We start from the raw sequence: 13,702 nt of genomic DNA, 5'->3' as shown, positions 1-13,702 counted from the left end.
TATAAAATCCCATTTACAGTTATTTTTGCTAATGATATGCCTTTATTTACCTAATCATAATAGTAAAATACTTTCCTCCCTCAATTGCCAGGATGAAGGGATAAGTCTGCTGTATGGCTCAAACATTCTCTCCCACGGAGGTTTGAGCTTGACAGATGTTTTCCTTTATTTGCATCTGCCTGAGGAAGGAAAATCGGCAAAGAGGTCCTTAGTCAAGAAGTTGAGGTTACAAAGCTGGAATGGTTGGTAGCAATTATTTATATGGCATTACTTTCAAATTCCATTTATTAGAATTTTCCAAAATTAATAATGTTCTGATTATTTTAAAAAATGTATCTTGGTCTGAGGATGTAGCTCAATGGTACATTGAATGTAGGTAGGAGATAATGGATAAGTACCTCATAGTCAACCACTTGACTTTAGCCATGTTCTGCGTGAAAGGAAAACAAAGTATAAAATGGATAAGAAAATGTGCTTGTGGTTGAGAATGGTGGCACAAGCCTGGAATTTCAGCAACTAAGAAGGCTGAGGCAGGAGGATTCCAAGTTGCTTAGACAACTCAGCAGGACTCTGTCTCAAAATAAAAAAATAAAAAGAGCTAGAGATGTAGTTCAGTGGTAGAGAGCCCCTAGGTTCAATCCCCAGTACTAGGGGGAAAAAAAAGGAAGAAGATCTTCAGTACGAATCTGTGTCCTATCTATAAAAGTGTATCAATTGAATTAAAATTCATAAAATATACTATAAAAATTAAACTCTACCCTTAGTTATATTTGGGGCTTAAAAAGTGCCCTCTCACCACATAAAATAAAGATAAAAATTTCCCTCTCTTTTACTGATTACCTGTAGGCTCCTTCCCCCCTCCTCCTCTTCCTCCTTCTCTACCTTCTTCTTTTCTTCTTTCTATTCCTCTTCCTCTCCTCTTCCTCCTCCTCCTCTTCTCCTTCTTCTTTTTAATTTGTCCAGTACTGGGGATTGATCCCAGGGTCACATTTCCTGTGATCTACATCCCTAGTCTTTTTTATTTTTGAGGGTCTTGCTATGTTGTCCAGGCTGGCCTCAAATTTATGATCCTCCTGCCTTATCCTCTTGAATAGCTGGGATTATAAGCATGCGTCACTGTGTCCAGCCACAGGAACATTTTCTTATCTATTTTATCTTTTGTTTTCTTTTCATGCAGATCTGGCTAAAGTCATATTTGGTTAGTATGAGGTACTTATCCAACATCCCATATGTACATTCAATTTGAAACACGCTCTGGCCGGGCACAGTGGCCCACACCTGTAATCCCAGAGGCTCACTCGGGAGGCTGAGGTAAGAGGATCACCGAGTTCAAAGCCAGTCTCAGCAAAAGCAAGGCACTCAGCAACTCAGTGAGAAACTGTTTCTTAATAAAATACAAAATAGGGCTGGGGATATGGCTCAGTGGCTGAGTGCCCCTGAGTTCAACCCCTGGTACCTGCAAAAAATAGAAACAAAAACAGAAACAACCCACATTCTTTGAGCCAGTGTGTTGGCTCACACCTGTCATCCCAGCTACTCAGGAGGTTGAAGCAGAAGAGCAGGAGTATCACAAGTTGAAGGTCAACATGAGCAGCATAATGTACTCCATCTCAAAAACAAAGAGCCATACACTGTAGTTGAGTGTACTAAGATTGTAGTATTTGCTTCTTTTATCTCAGGTAATTCTTTTCAAACACCCTAAATGTTTTCTCCATTATTTCATACTCACTAATGTATCTAATGGTGGCAGTGAGCCACCGTTGGTGAGGCTTGAATGGCCCCACCAAAACTTATATTGAAATCTCATTCCCATTGTGAGGTATTTAGAGATGGGACCTTTAAGAGACGATTAGGTCCTGAGTGCTTTGCTTTCGTGAATGGATTAATTCACTCACAGATTAATGGATTAATGGGTTATCTTGAGAGTTAGTAATCTCTGGTTGCCCCTGTTATCATATGATACCCTGCATAGTCTTGGGACTACAGAATTCCCACCAGCCAGTAGGGCTTCACCAGATGCAGCCCTTCAACCTTGGACTCCCAGCCTCCAGAGCTGTGAGCCCAACAAACCTTTATTTATGAATTCCTTGATCTGCAGCATTTAGTTATAGCAACAGTAAACAAACTAAAACAAGCACCACAAATTTTAAAGTGAATTAAATCTCATTCTTTCCTGCAACCTGCTTTTTTTTCAGATTAGCCTAGTTTCTTCTGAGGCTGGGCATACAGCATTTCATTCTAGAACATCTCAGAAGTTGACAGATTAATTTCTCTGTGGGTTTTTAAATAATGCTGATTTCTCAGCAAAAGTCAGCTTCTCATTCTTCATAATATATTTGCTGAGTTCAGGATTATCACCCGATTTATTCAGGCCATGTTTACATAACCTTCTATGTGGTTCAGATGAAAAGATTGCCAAGATTGTCCAACATCTGTGGGAATGGACTATAGGGAATAAATGTCAGTCTAAATCTGATGGAGTCAGTGAAGCAGGATTATTACTTCTTGCCCTCTTATCCTTCCAAATTCCATAAACATTAACATATAGTGAAACCACATATGTTATAACTTAATAAAAATACTAGAAACAAAAGCTAAAGGATGGGTAATGACTGAATCTCCTTTTATTACTTTAAAAATCAATGGTCAATTAAAATCCTCAAATGTTTTTCTTGATGCAATGTTATCCTAGCTTTTGTTTCACATAGTCAATGCCAAATAATATTTAGAAAATGTGAGTGCCAAGTTAAAAGAGAAAATTTTGTATCAGAATACATAACTGATAGGATGTACTGGTTCTATTATCCTTGGTGCTGGTCTATGCAAAATTGTAGTGGTAGATTTTCACTATACCAGTTCTAAATCATTATATACAAATTGATTCTAAAATATAATCTCTACTAAATGTACTGTTGCCACTATTCAACAACAACAACAAAAACTAACAGAATCAAAAGCTACAGTCTCTCCTAAAATGGCTGGTTCTGAGTCCACTCAAGTTTTTCTAAAACAAATGAGACACTGAAGAAGAAATTCAAGTGCAAGGCTTGGCACAAACCTAACCACCACCATTACCTCTTAGACAGAGCACTCCTGACTTCTAAGCTTCAGCTAACACTAAAGCTTTCTGTTAACATGCTTCTACAGTGAAAAGACCCACATTGACATTGGAGAGGCATTCATAAATACAAATTTTTCACGGATGTGTAAACAGATGGGTTAATTACCATGGCAACCAAAAACATAACAGGTCAAATACTTGGCTGGCAAATGTCTTAGTGATATTTCAAGTACTATCCTTTAAACATAGCTGAGATAAACAGGCTGGAGAGTATTCTGTGCAATAAAACAAACCGATGTCTGGAAGTGGTTTCACAGTGACCTGCGGATAGGTTTCCACAATTCTAAGATCCAGTAAACACCAGCAGCCATATCAAAGCACAGTAAATCTACACAACCTGTCTGTGCCTCCAGAGACAAGGGAACCAAGATCAGTGGGGAAAATAAAATCTTAGATTGCAGCCACTGAAAGAATCAATTTCCTAAAAGAAACAAGCCCACTAATGATTTCCTTAGAGAAAAATCAGAGCAAAATAAGAATGTGCATTAAGGTAAGTCACTATCTTGAGGCAGAGAATGTCAGTCTTCTGGAAAGTGTGTTGAATTTTCTAACATTCAGGATGAGAGTGACTTTATTTTGTTATATTTTAATATGATATAAAATTTCACAGGGAATTCCATTAGTCCTCTTGAAAATCATCCTAAATACAAGTCTCAAAACAAAAACACCATAAACACACCATCATACAACATACTCAAGCTATTCAGTCTTCAGAAAACCAATCATAAATACATATTTCAGAAATATCATTGAGGTAGCAAGAGCAGAGCCTAGAAGAAACTAGGCTAATCTTGTTCAGATTGGCCAGCCAACCAAAATCTAAATTAAGGGATATTTAAAATTAATTATTTCAGGAAATAATTTTATACAAATGTATTAGTTGGTTCCTTGACTGCTGGCTCCTTAAACCTCAGCTTTCAGCCCAGCCACATACCATACCATTCTTTAGAGACACACGCCATCAAGGTTGTCCATACTACTCATGATTTTGTGCCCATGTTCTTTTGTCTCCTACAAGTGCTCTGTCACAGGATCAATGTGCATTGAGGGTTGCCAGAGGAACTTTATGATCAAATTATTCTTGTCCAAAATGACAAAACAGCAGACCTGGTCATAGGATTACAGATGGTGAACAGAAATACTACCCTAACTGGCAAAAAGGTTTCTTGGCTTTAGTGGGCTCATCCAGGAAGCCACAGTCACTTACCTCAAGAAGTGCTTCATTGTGCCTCTGTTGACTATCCAGATGCCAGGCAAACCGTGCTTCCAAATTTGCTTTTGTCAAAGTAAGTGTGATCTGTGGGAAGAAATTAGATATATTTACTAATTAGGGGACAAAAGACCTTAAACCAAAAATTTCTGCTACTGAGGTAAGTGGACCAGAACACCATCCACACAGTTCACAGAGTAGACAGTTCAAGGGATGAAGATTACAACTATAGCCTCTCACTTTATAATTATATAATAAACCTTACATTTTAAGTCACTCGCTGGAGAAATTATTAGTTTCATGAGCTTCAATACTAAGGTTTTTTTCCCCTCTATTTTGGGCATTATTCTTGTATCTTGAGGAAGGGTATTTATAAGGAAAATAAAAATAAAGAACAATAGATGTAACTAACTATCTTGATTTCCAGATACCCACCTTGGCAGCCTCAACCTTTCAGAAGTACTATTGAAGAAGAACTAGAAACAACTGATAATGTTATTAAGCTCATACTATATGCATATTTGAAAATATCACACTGAGCCCCACTAAAAAGTACAATTAATACAATATTAATAAAATAAAAAAATAACTATAAGGAGTCAGGTATTCCAAACAAATAAATGATTCTCCCGGTGCTATTTTCTGGGGCATGGGGTGGGCAGAGCTATAAGATTTTTATTTGCACAGCACTTCTAAGTTTACAATTTGCTTTCACAAAGCTTACAACATCAGTCTTCTTCATTCTGAGATGGGATAAGACAGACTGGAGAACACAGAGTGTCTAGGAAGTGACAGCAGAGAGGAGAGGAGTCACCTTTGGAGAGGAAAGACAAGTGGAACAGCAGCTCTAGGAGGATCGTGAGGAAACGCTTATATGAACAAATGGCAGAAGACAGACACACAACTACCAACTAGAATAGCCCAGAAATGGGGGAACTCAGCCCCAATCAAAGCCAGTTTTTCAATAATACATTTTTTTTTCTGCAAACATTCCATGCATAGTTGAGAGAAATGTCTATACAGCAACTTAAGATTGCGGTTGGTTCATTACCTTTGGGAAAAGATTCAGGGCTTAAGCATAGGGAGAGCGAAAATAACCTTTAATTTTATGTTTTTTTTTTCTTAAAATAAAAATGTAGGAAAATAAAGAAGGATTATTCATTTTTGGTGGTGGGAACATACATTATTTTTTGCGATTTTGTGGCTTTTAAATATGACTCTGGATTTTCATTTAACTTGGTTAGTGCGCACCCAGCACTCTGATCATGGCTTATAATACATTCAACAATAAAGGGACCCAAGGATCCTTGGACAATAGTTTATTTAGGGCCGAGGGAGGGCAAGATGAACCGGAAGTGCTCAAAACAGACAATGTAGGGTATGTCAAATAAACACAGCTGCAAACTGAAAGAGCTCTCAATGCCCCCAAATTAGAATAATCTAAGCAATGAAAATAAAGTAGTATCTGATTATGGCCCAAAGCATAACATAAAGATTCATGGTTTCAAACTGATGTAAATATATGACCAAATAAATAAATGTGGAGAATATATAAATCTCTTATACAAAAGAATTCAAATAGTTTATTTATGTGGATAGTCTATACTCAAGGAGGTGAAATGTAACTCTTTACCCTTTAAGTGAAGGCAGGACTTAACAGATTTTCCCAGTACAGTATGCAAATTGACACCCCCCCACAAAAAAAAAGCAAAGTAGAGAAATCTGACAGGTACTGCCTTGGCTAAGTGTTGAAAGCTAATATCACCAGTGAGACATCAGGTCAACAGCAGGTAACTTGACATGATATGATGAAAATAGTATTTTACCCCTATGGTTTCCCTTAATGAAGCCCCCCAAAATCTAGTCTAATCATGATGAAAACTTCAGATGAATTCTAATTGGAGAACATTCCACAAAGTACCTATTTAGTACTTCTCAAAACTCTCATGATCATAAAAAAAACAAGGAAAATCTGAGAAACAATCAAAGGAGATATATGCCTAAGCAGATAAAACTTTTAAATGTTATGTATCCTGAATTGTATCCTCAAACAGAAAAAAGGCATGAGATAAAAACCACGGAAATCTGAATAATGTATGGATGTTAGTTAATAATAAGGTGTCACTATTGGTCTGTTAGTTGTGGTGAATGTCTTAAAGTTAACAATATGGGAAGCTGGGTGCCAATATAAATCTAAACTGTAAATCTAAAACTATTCTAAAATAAAAAAAGTTCATTAAAATGTGTTAATAACTATTATACTCTAGACACAGAGTTAGGCACCAAGGGTCAGGGTGAACTGAAAGGGCATGACTCTATCCTTCAGATTGAACTGTCTTGAGGAAGGATGGTAGAGAAGATGATATAGAAAAGCAAACCACATGTAAAAACAGCATTAACCCAGGAAATGGGTGACAGTGAGAAGGAGAGATGCCAATCCTAGCTGAAGGGCTTAGGGTATCCCCAGACAACATATGCAAAACACTAGAAGCAAATCAAAACACAATGTGTGCAGGGAGAAATGTTCAATGTGACTTAACTCATTGAGAGATACAGGGAAAAACAGGGATGGCAAAATATGGAAAGGTAGACACTCCAGAAGACCCCACCTACAACTGTTGAGAAGAGAAGCTGAGAATAATTTGAACTGCAATGGAAATAATTCTTTAACTTTCATCAAAGTTTATTATTATTATTATTATTATTATTATTATTATTATTATTATTCACTGTTTAATTGTGACCTTAATGCTACATGGACGTTTATACAGTTTCCTATTTTTTTCTTCTCATCTCTAGCATTTTTGAAGCCAGTTATTTTACATGGATTAGTTTTTGTAAACTTAGGATGTCTGATTAGTATAGTTTAGTTTTGTTTTATATTCTTTTATTTTTATTTATTCTTGGCAGAGCTGGGGAATTATTTTTTTATTTTAATTTAAATTTCTACTTTATGTAAATATTTTTCCTGCCTATTTCCTTTGATTCTCTCTTTTCTTCTTCTAACAGTCAATCTGTATTATTTCTTTCTTTAACTCTTCCTTTAACCTTTCACTTCAACCTTTCCTTCTCCCTCATAATCATCACATCCTATATCACTTCTGTTCTCTCCCTGTATACCATTTGAAAATGTAAACCTTTTGCACACTTGCTGTTTTTATTATAGGCATAACTGATCATATCATTTCTGTTTATTGTGATAATTAACATTGTAGATGTCACAGTAGGAACTATTTGGTTCAATGCTGTAAATTGTTTGCATTGGTTGTTATTATTTGTCTCCCCCTAAATAGAGGCATGGAAAACCTTCAGGAACACTATAAGTCCACAGGGTAGAAATTCTACTGCTTCAGATTCATACTGTTAGATGGGTAGACACACAAACAACATGAAAAAGCAAGGGAACAAATCGCCCCAAGCAAACCAAGATACTCTAATAAATAGAATCTGTTGATACCACAGTGGAAGAAATGTCAGAGATTGTTGAGAGCCACAGCCACTTTTGACAAGTGGCTCCTGAATCGTGCCCAGCCAGACTGCAGACATGGAGTTTAGAATGTACTTAATTAAACTGATCTGCAAAGTAAAGGATGATGTAAGAGAGCAAACACTGGTAGCAAAAGATCACTTCAACAAAAACATAGATATTCTGAAAAAAAAAGCAAAACAATGAAGAAAAAAATAAACCAAGTTAAAAATTCGATAGAAAGCATCATCAACATGCTAGACCACTTGGAAGTCAGAACCTCAGGCAATTAAGACAAAATATATAATCTTGAAAATGGAGTTGACCACAGAGAGAAGATGTTAAGAAACCATGAATAGGACTTTTGAGAATTATGGGATAAAGAGACCAAATTTAAGATTTATTGGGATAGATGAAGGTGTGGAGATACAAACCAAAGGAATGCACAATCTTTTCAATGCAATAATATCAAATTTCCCAAATCTAATGAATAAAATGAAAAATCAAATACAAGAGGCTTACAGGACCCCAAATGTACAAAATTATAACAGACCCACACCAAGACACATTATAATGAAAATGCCTAGCATACAGAAAAAATAAGGATAAAATTTTAAAGGCTGTGAGAGAAAACCATCAGATTACAAATAGGAGGAAACCAATTCGAATCTTAGCTGATTTCTCAACCAAGACCCTCAAAGTTAGGAAGGAGGTCCTGGAATAACATATATCAAGCTCTGAAAGAAAATGGATGCCAACCAAGAATCTATTCTATATTTGGCAAAATTAAGCTTCAGATTTGAAGATGAAATAAAAACCTTCCATGATAAAACAAAAATTTTTAAAACTCACAGCCAGAAGTCCTGAACTTCAGAATATTCTCATCAAAATACTCCATAAAGATGAAATTTTTTAAAAAAATGAAAATCAGCAAAGGGAGAAACTACACTAAGGAAATATTAAATCAAAGACAGAAACTAATTCAAATTAAAAACTAGAAATAAATCAACATGACTGGGAAGACAAATCATATCTCAATGATAACCTTGAACATTAATGGCCTAAACTCATCAATTGGATTGGATTAAAAAACAAGACCCAACAATATGCTGTCTCCAAGAGATTCACCTCACAGGTAAAGACATCCACAGACTGAGGGTGAAAGGATGGGAAAAAAGGTATCACTCACATGGATTATGTAAACAGGCAGGGGTTTCTAACCTCTAAAATAGACCAAGTTATGTAAGCTATGTAATTGTAATTATATAATTGTAATATTACCTTAATACATTTTTAGGGGTTGTTTTGATAGCTTCCTTTCCACTGATATTAATTTTTTCTTGATTAGACTTATTAGATTTTTATCAACTTTTAGCTGTGTTAATTCTTTTCTATTTCACATATTTCTGCTCCTACTTTTTTTTCCTTCCTTACTACCTAATTTGAAAATAATTTGATTGTTAATATAGCTTCTTTTTGATACAAATACTTTAAGTTATAAGTGTTCATCTGAGTACTATTTTGTTCCCAGAGATTCTGATATTTTAAGCTTTTATTATCACTTAGTTCAAAATACTTTTAATTTACTTTTCTTGTGCTTTCTTCTTTGATCTGTGAGATATTTGTAAGTGTGTCATTTAATTTTGAAGTAGTTGAGATGTGAAGGGGGGTTCTATATATCTTAAAGTGATTGATTTTCCATGGAATAAATCATGCAGGAAATAGTCTACATGCTTTCAAACTTTTTAAATTTCTCAATGCTTATTTTATGACAGAATATAGTCTACCTTATTAATTTTCTACTTGTCATTTTTGTGTATAGTTCTCTGTAATAACAAGTAGGTCAAGGTGGCTGATAATGTTTAGCCTTCTATATCATTACTCCTGCTTGCAAAGTGAAGGGACTTACAATCTCTAAATATGATTGTGGATTTGACATTCTAGTTTTAATTTTTACTTTATGTACTTTGAAATTTTGTTATTAGGTACATACACATTTAGGATTGTTATACTTTCTTGAAGAAGTTTCCCTATTCTGGTTATGAAATGTTCCCCTTTATCTCTGAAAATAGTTTTTCTTGAAATTTATTTATATTAATAGCTCTCCTTCAAATTTTTCATGCTAATTTTCCCCTTCTTTTGCTTTTAACCCATTGGTATATTGATATTTAAAGTTTGACATGTAGTTATTGTTTGCTTTTTACACATATTGAATATTTATACCTTTTAATTATAATATCTAGTTCATTTATATATTCTTTAAAATATTTTCTTAGTTGTCAATGGACTTTATTTTGTTTATATATAGTGCTGAGAATTGAACCTAGTGCCTTATTCATGCTAGGCAAGCACTCTACCATTGAACCACAATCCCAGCCCTAATTCATTTCTATTTATTATTGATATTGTTGGAAATAAAGAACATCTGACATGAAGGTCAGTGAGAAATTGGGTAAATGATAGGTTTGGTGATATAATATTTTGGAAAATGGGTTGAATAGTCCTCCTGTCAGGTTCAGAGAGAAGATTGTTGGAATGCTTTCGTTGCAATTGTCATTCTCTTATTTGTCATTTGGTACACAACAACAAATTTATTTTATTGTTTGTTAACACTTTTTATTTTGCAAATAAAAATAATATATACAAAAACTTTAAAAAATATAGAAAGGTAAAGAAGGGTCAGGTCACTTATTTCACAATGTCAGGAAGTTTGAACCTTATTCACTGTGAAGGAGGAACTACTGAAAGCTTTCAAGCTGAGATGTGAAATGATTAGATTTCTACTTTAAAAAAATATACTCCAATTGTAGTATATGAAGAATGAATTGTACTATCATTTTTGGTAGCGACACCTTTGAAAAGCTTGCTACAGTACTATAGGCAAAAATAATGGAAGGATAAATCAATGGACAAAGAGTGTGAAGGATCTGACAAATATTTAGAAGGTAGGATTGATGGGACTTTTAATTGACTGATTAATTGGTGGGTGGTGAAGGAAAAGGAAGAATCAACATTATGCCCATGTTAATGGATGGCAACTGGATAGATGTAGAATGAGTCACTAAGGAATAGAACTTTGAAGAAATACTTATGGGGGTCTGAGTATATTAGATATCACCTAAAAACTTTCATTTCATAATGATATGAATAAGGGAAAAAATATAATCTTGAAGTTAAAAAAAACACAAAGCTTGCTTTTTTCTGTATGATGGATTCTAAATTCATCCATTTTAAAAAAAACTTTCTTGAATGCTTATGTGCTGGGCACTGTGGTAGTAATGCAATATGATTTAAATACTGCAAGGAAGCTGTACTACTCAAGGTTAAAAAAAAATTGGCAAATGAGCAGGGACTGTGTGTGGTGGTTGAGAGCACTAGTTTTGGAGACAGAGTTTATGTGTCGGATCTATTACTAGCTAACCAGTAGCTTTAGGCAAGTTGCCTAATCTCACTAAGGCTAAATGGGGAGAGTAATTATAAGTACTTTGCAGGGTTTTTCTTAGGGTTAAATGAATTAAATAAAGCATATAGGGTACTTAGCATAAGTACAGGCATGTAATTGGCACTCTGTGAGTGGGTACTCATTGATATTATTAGTTTGTGATTCTTATTATATCCTCATCTAAATTAAAAGACGATTTGTTCAAAAGTCACGTAGGATTGTCAAATTCTGACAAGTTGAAGTGACTTGAACTGGGACAATGAAAGAAGTGAGGAATACAAGTGAACAGAGGTGAAGAAAATTTAGGAGGTAGAATCAATTGAAATTACTGACTGGCTGGGGAAAGTGAAGGAAAGGAAAATAACCATTAGCTTTAATTATCTGTCTTCCAAACAGAAAACAAAGATAACAATTAGATGTAATGTCCCCCAAAGAAAATAAAAACAAAAAAATAGCTTTGGGAGATTGAAGACATTCTGTGCAAATGCTATTTAATTCATTTCTTATTGGAAACTCACTACACAACTTTGCTAAATGTTTTATGTAGAAAAACAAAAAATAATTTAATTTAAATTATTGGGGGTTTTTTGTTTGTTTTGTTTTAGAGGAGGGTCACTTGTTAATGCCCTATATGGTTAGCTGGATAATTGGTGTAATAAATCATAGTCTGGGTGCAGTGTATGGTACTCTGAGCCATTATTGTTAAGAAATACCCTTTGATACGCTTTTCCATGAGTGGTGTCACAGTTTATTTACTCATTTGTGACCAAATCGGCATTTCCCAAGTGGCTGTGCAGGACATACAGATGGGGAGAATTCAAATTTGCTCTTCATCTGTACCATACTCTAACAACAGTGTGGCCACATAAACTTCTTAAGCACTTTACATACCAGCTTGTTAACTCTAACTTGGTTAAATGTAAGTTACTTACCTGGTTTATATCTGTTTCACTAATTGAAAGATACAGATATTAACTTTGTTTCATTAACAAAAGTTATGCTACCTGTTTCCTAGTAATCAAGGAACACTGCTGTGTGCTGTCTCTTCTGCATGATGTCCTCTCCAAAGGGATTTTATCCTGGGATGGACATCAGAATTATGGGCTCTATTTTAAATCTCTAATAGTGTTCCAAAATGATCTGTTTTGTTTCTTTCTCCTCTGGACTCCTGTGGACTGGTGTAATGCCTGGCACAATGAGAACTCAATATGCATTTGTCAAAATGAATGTTGTATCTTTTTAGAAACGTACCTTCCCAAATGGAAGAAAAATATGTGTATCTTCCTTTAATCAAAATAAAGAATACAATCATAATCCTGGGTTTCCTAACCCCATCAGTGTAGTGTAGTGATTTCTTTCCATGTGTGCGAAGACATTGCCCTGAACTCATTCAAAGGGAAGGATCAAACGATCGGGCTTGCCAGATCATACACCCCTAGAGATCAGTTGACACTTCAGTGCTGGGCTGCCGTTACCTACCTCTTCATTATTTTTTTTTTTTCCAGCTGAGAGGAAAGAGACAGCAATGAGTGGTCTGCTACTTCTGAAAACTCATCCTCCCACCTGACATCAGGGGACTTGCCCTGTCTCCTTTGAGCAAGAAGCCCCCTGAGGTTCTTTGCAAAGTACCACGTACCTCAGGGTAACCCTACCTCTTAGAAGTCTATCTATCTATTGAACACCCCAGGGAATGAATCAGAGACTCAACTAGAGGGAACAGAGCTTCTTTCTTTAAAATCTTAATTCCTACATGAGAGAAAAACCTCCTTTCTATAGAGCTTTTCAAATTCTGTATCGTTGGTAACAAGCAAAATATTTGTGGACTCAATATGTTTAAACAAACCAAAAAAGACAATCTACAAAGTAAATACTGTTTCATTCTATAATCTGCCTGATTTGGGATTATCCCAGAGTTGAAAAAATGTTGTATAAAGAATATTTTTAAAAATCTAATTTGAAACATTCTCAACTTAAGGTTTTGTGAAATTAATAATAACAGTTAATGTTTACACAGTGCTTGCCAATGGGCCAAGCAATATCTTATGGACTTGACTTATATTGGCACAGTTAATTTTAGCCACTTTATGAGATGAATAGTGATTATTATCTTTATTTTTCAGCTGAGGAAATGAAGACACAGAGAGGTAAGGAATGTTCCAAGGTCATATGGCATAGCTAGTATTTGGCAGAGCTGAGATCAAACCCAGGCTGCCAGTTTCATAGGCAGTGCTACTCATCACTGTCATATGCTGCCTTGGGAGACCACTGAGGTATACTTCTGGGTTGATATCAAAGAGTGGAGAATGCATAGCATATTCACTTTAAACTAAACTGCAGAGCTAAGGATAATCAAGGTCTGAGTGTACACCTGCACCTCAAAACCTAGTGTTCTCTGGGAGCTACCTGGGGAACTCCTATAGATACTTATTACCTGGTCTAACCATATGTACTTCTGGTACTTTT

The 13,702-nt window shown here is 35.3% G+C and overlaps 1 protein-coding gene across 4 annotated transcripts in view; it reads right to left on the bottom strand.

Moving 5' to 3' along the window:
- Positions 1–13,702, bottom strand: part of Elmod1 (ELMO domain containing 1) — a 69,469-nt gene that overhangs the window by 42,539 nt on the left and 13,228 nt on the right. For all 4 annotated transcript variants that reach the window (XM_005329074.5, XM_021728954.3, XM_021728951.3 and 1 more), the window contains one exon: positions 4,329–4,418. In XM_005329074.5, the coding sequence (XP_005329131.1) occupies positions 4,329–4,345 (17 nt within the window). In that variant the 5' untranslated portion in view covers positions 4,346–4,418. Of the gene's footprint in view, positions 1–4,328; positions 4,419–13,702 lie in introns of those variants that run through there.

The sequence above is a fragment of the Ictidomys tridecemlineatus genome, chromosome 4 (assembly GCF_052094955.1).
Source record: "Ictidomys tridecemlineatus isolate mIctTri1 chromosome 4, mIctTri1.hap1, whole genome shotgun sequence".
Lineage (NCBI taxonomy): Eukaryota > Metazoa > Chordata > Mammalia > Rodentia > Sciuridae > Ictidomys > Ictidomys tridecemlineatus.
This window is presented reverse-complemented; position numbering and strand designations above follow the sequence as displayed.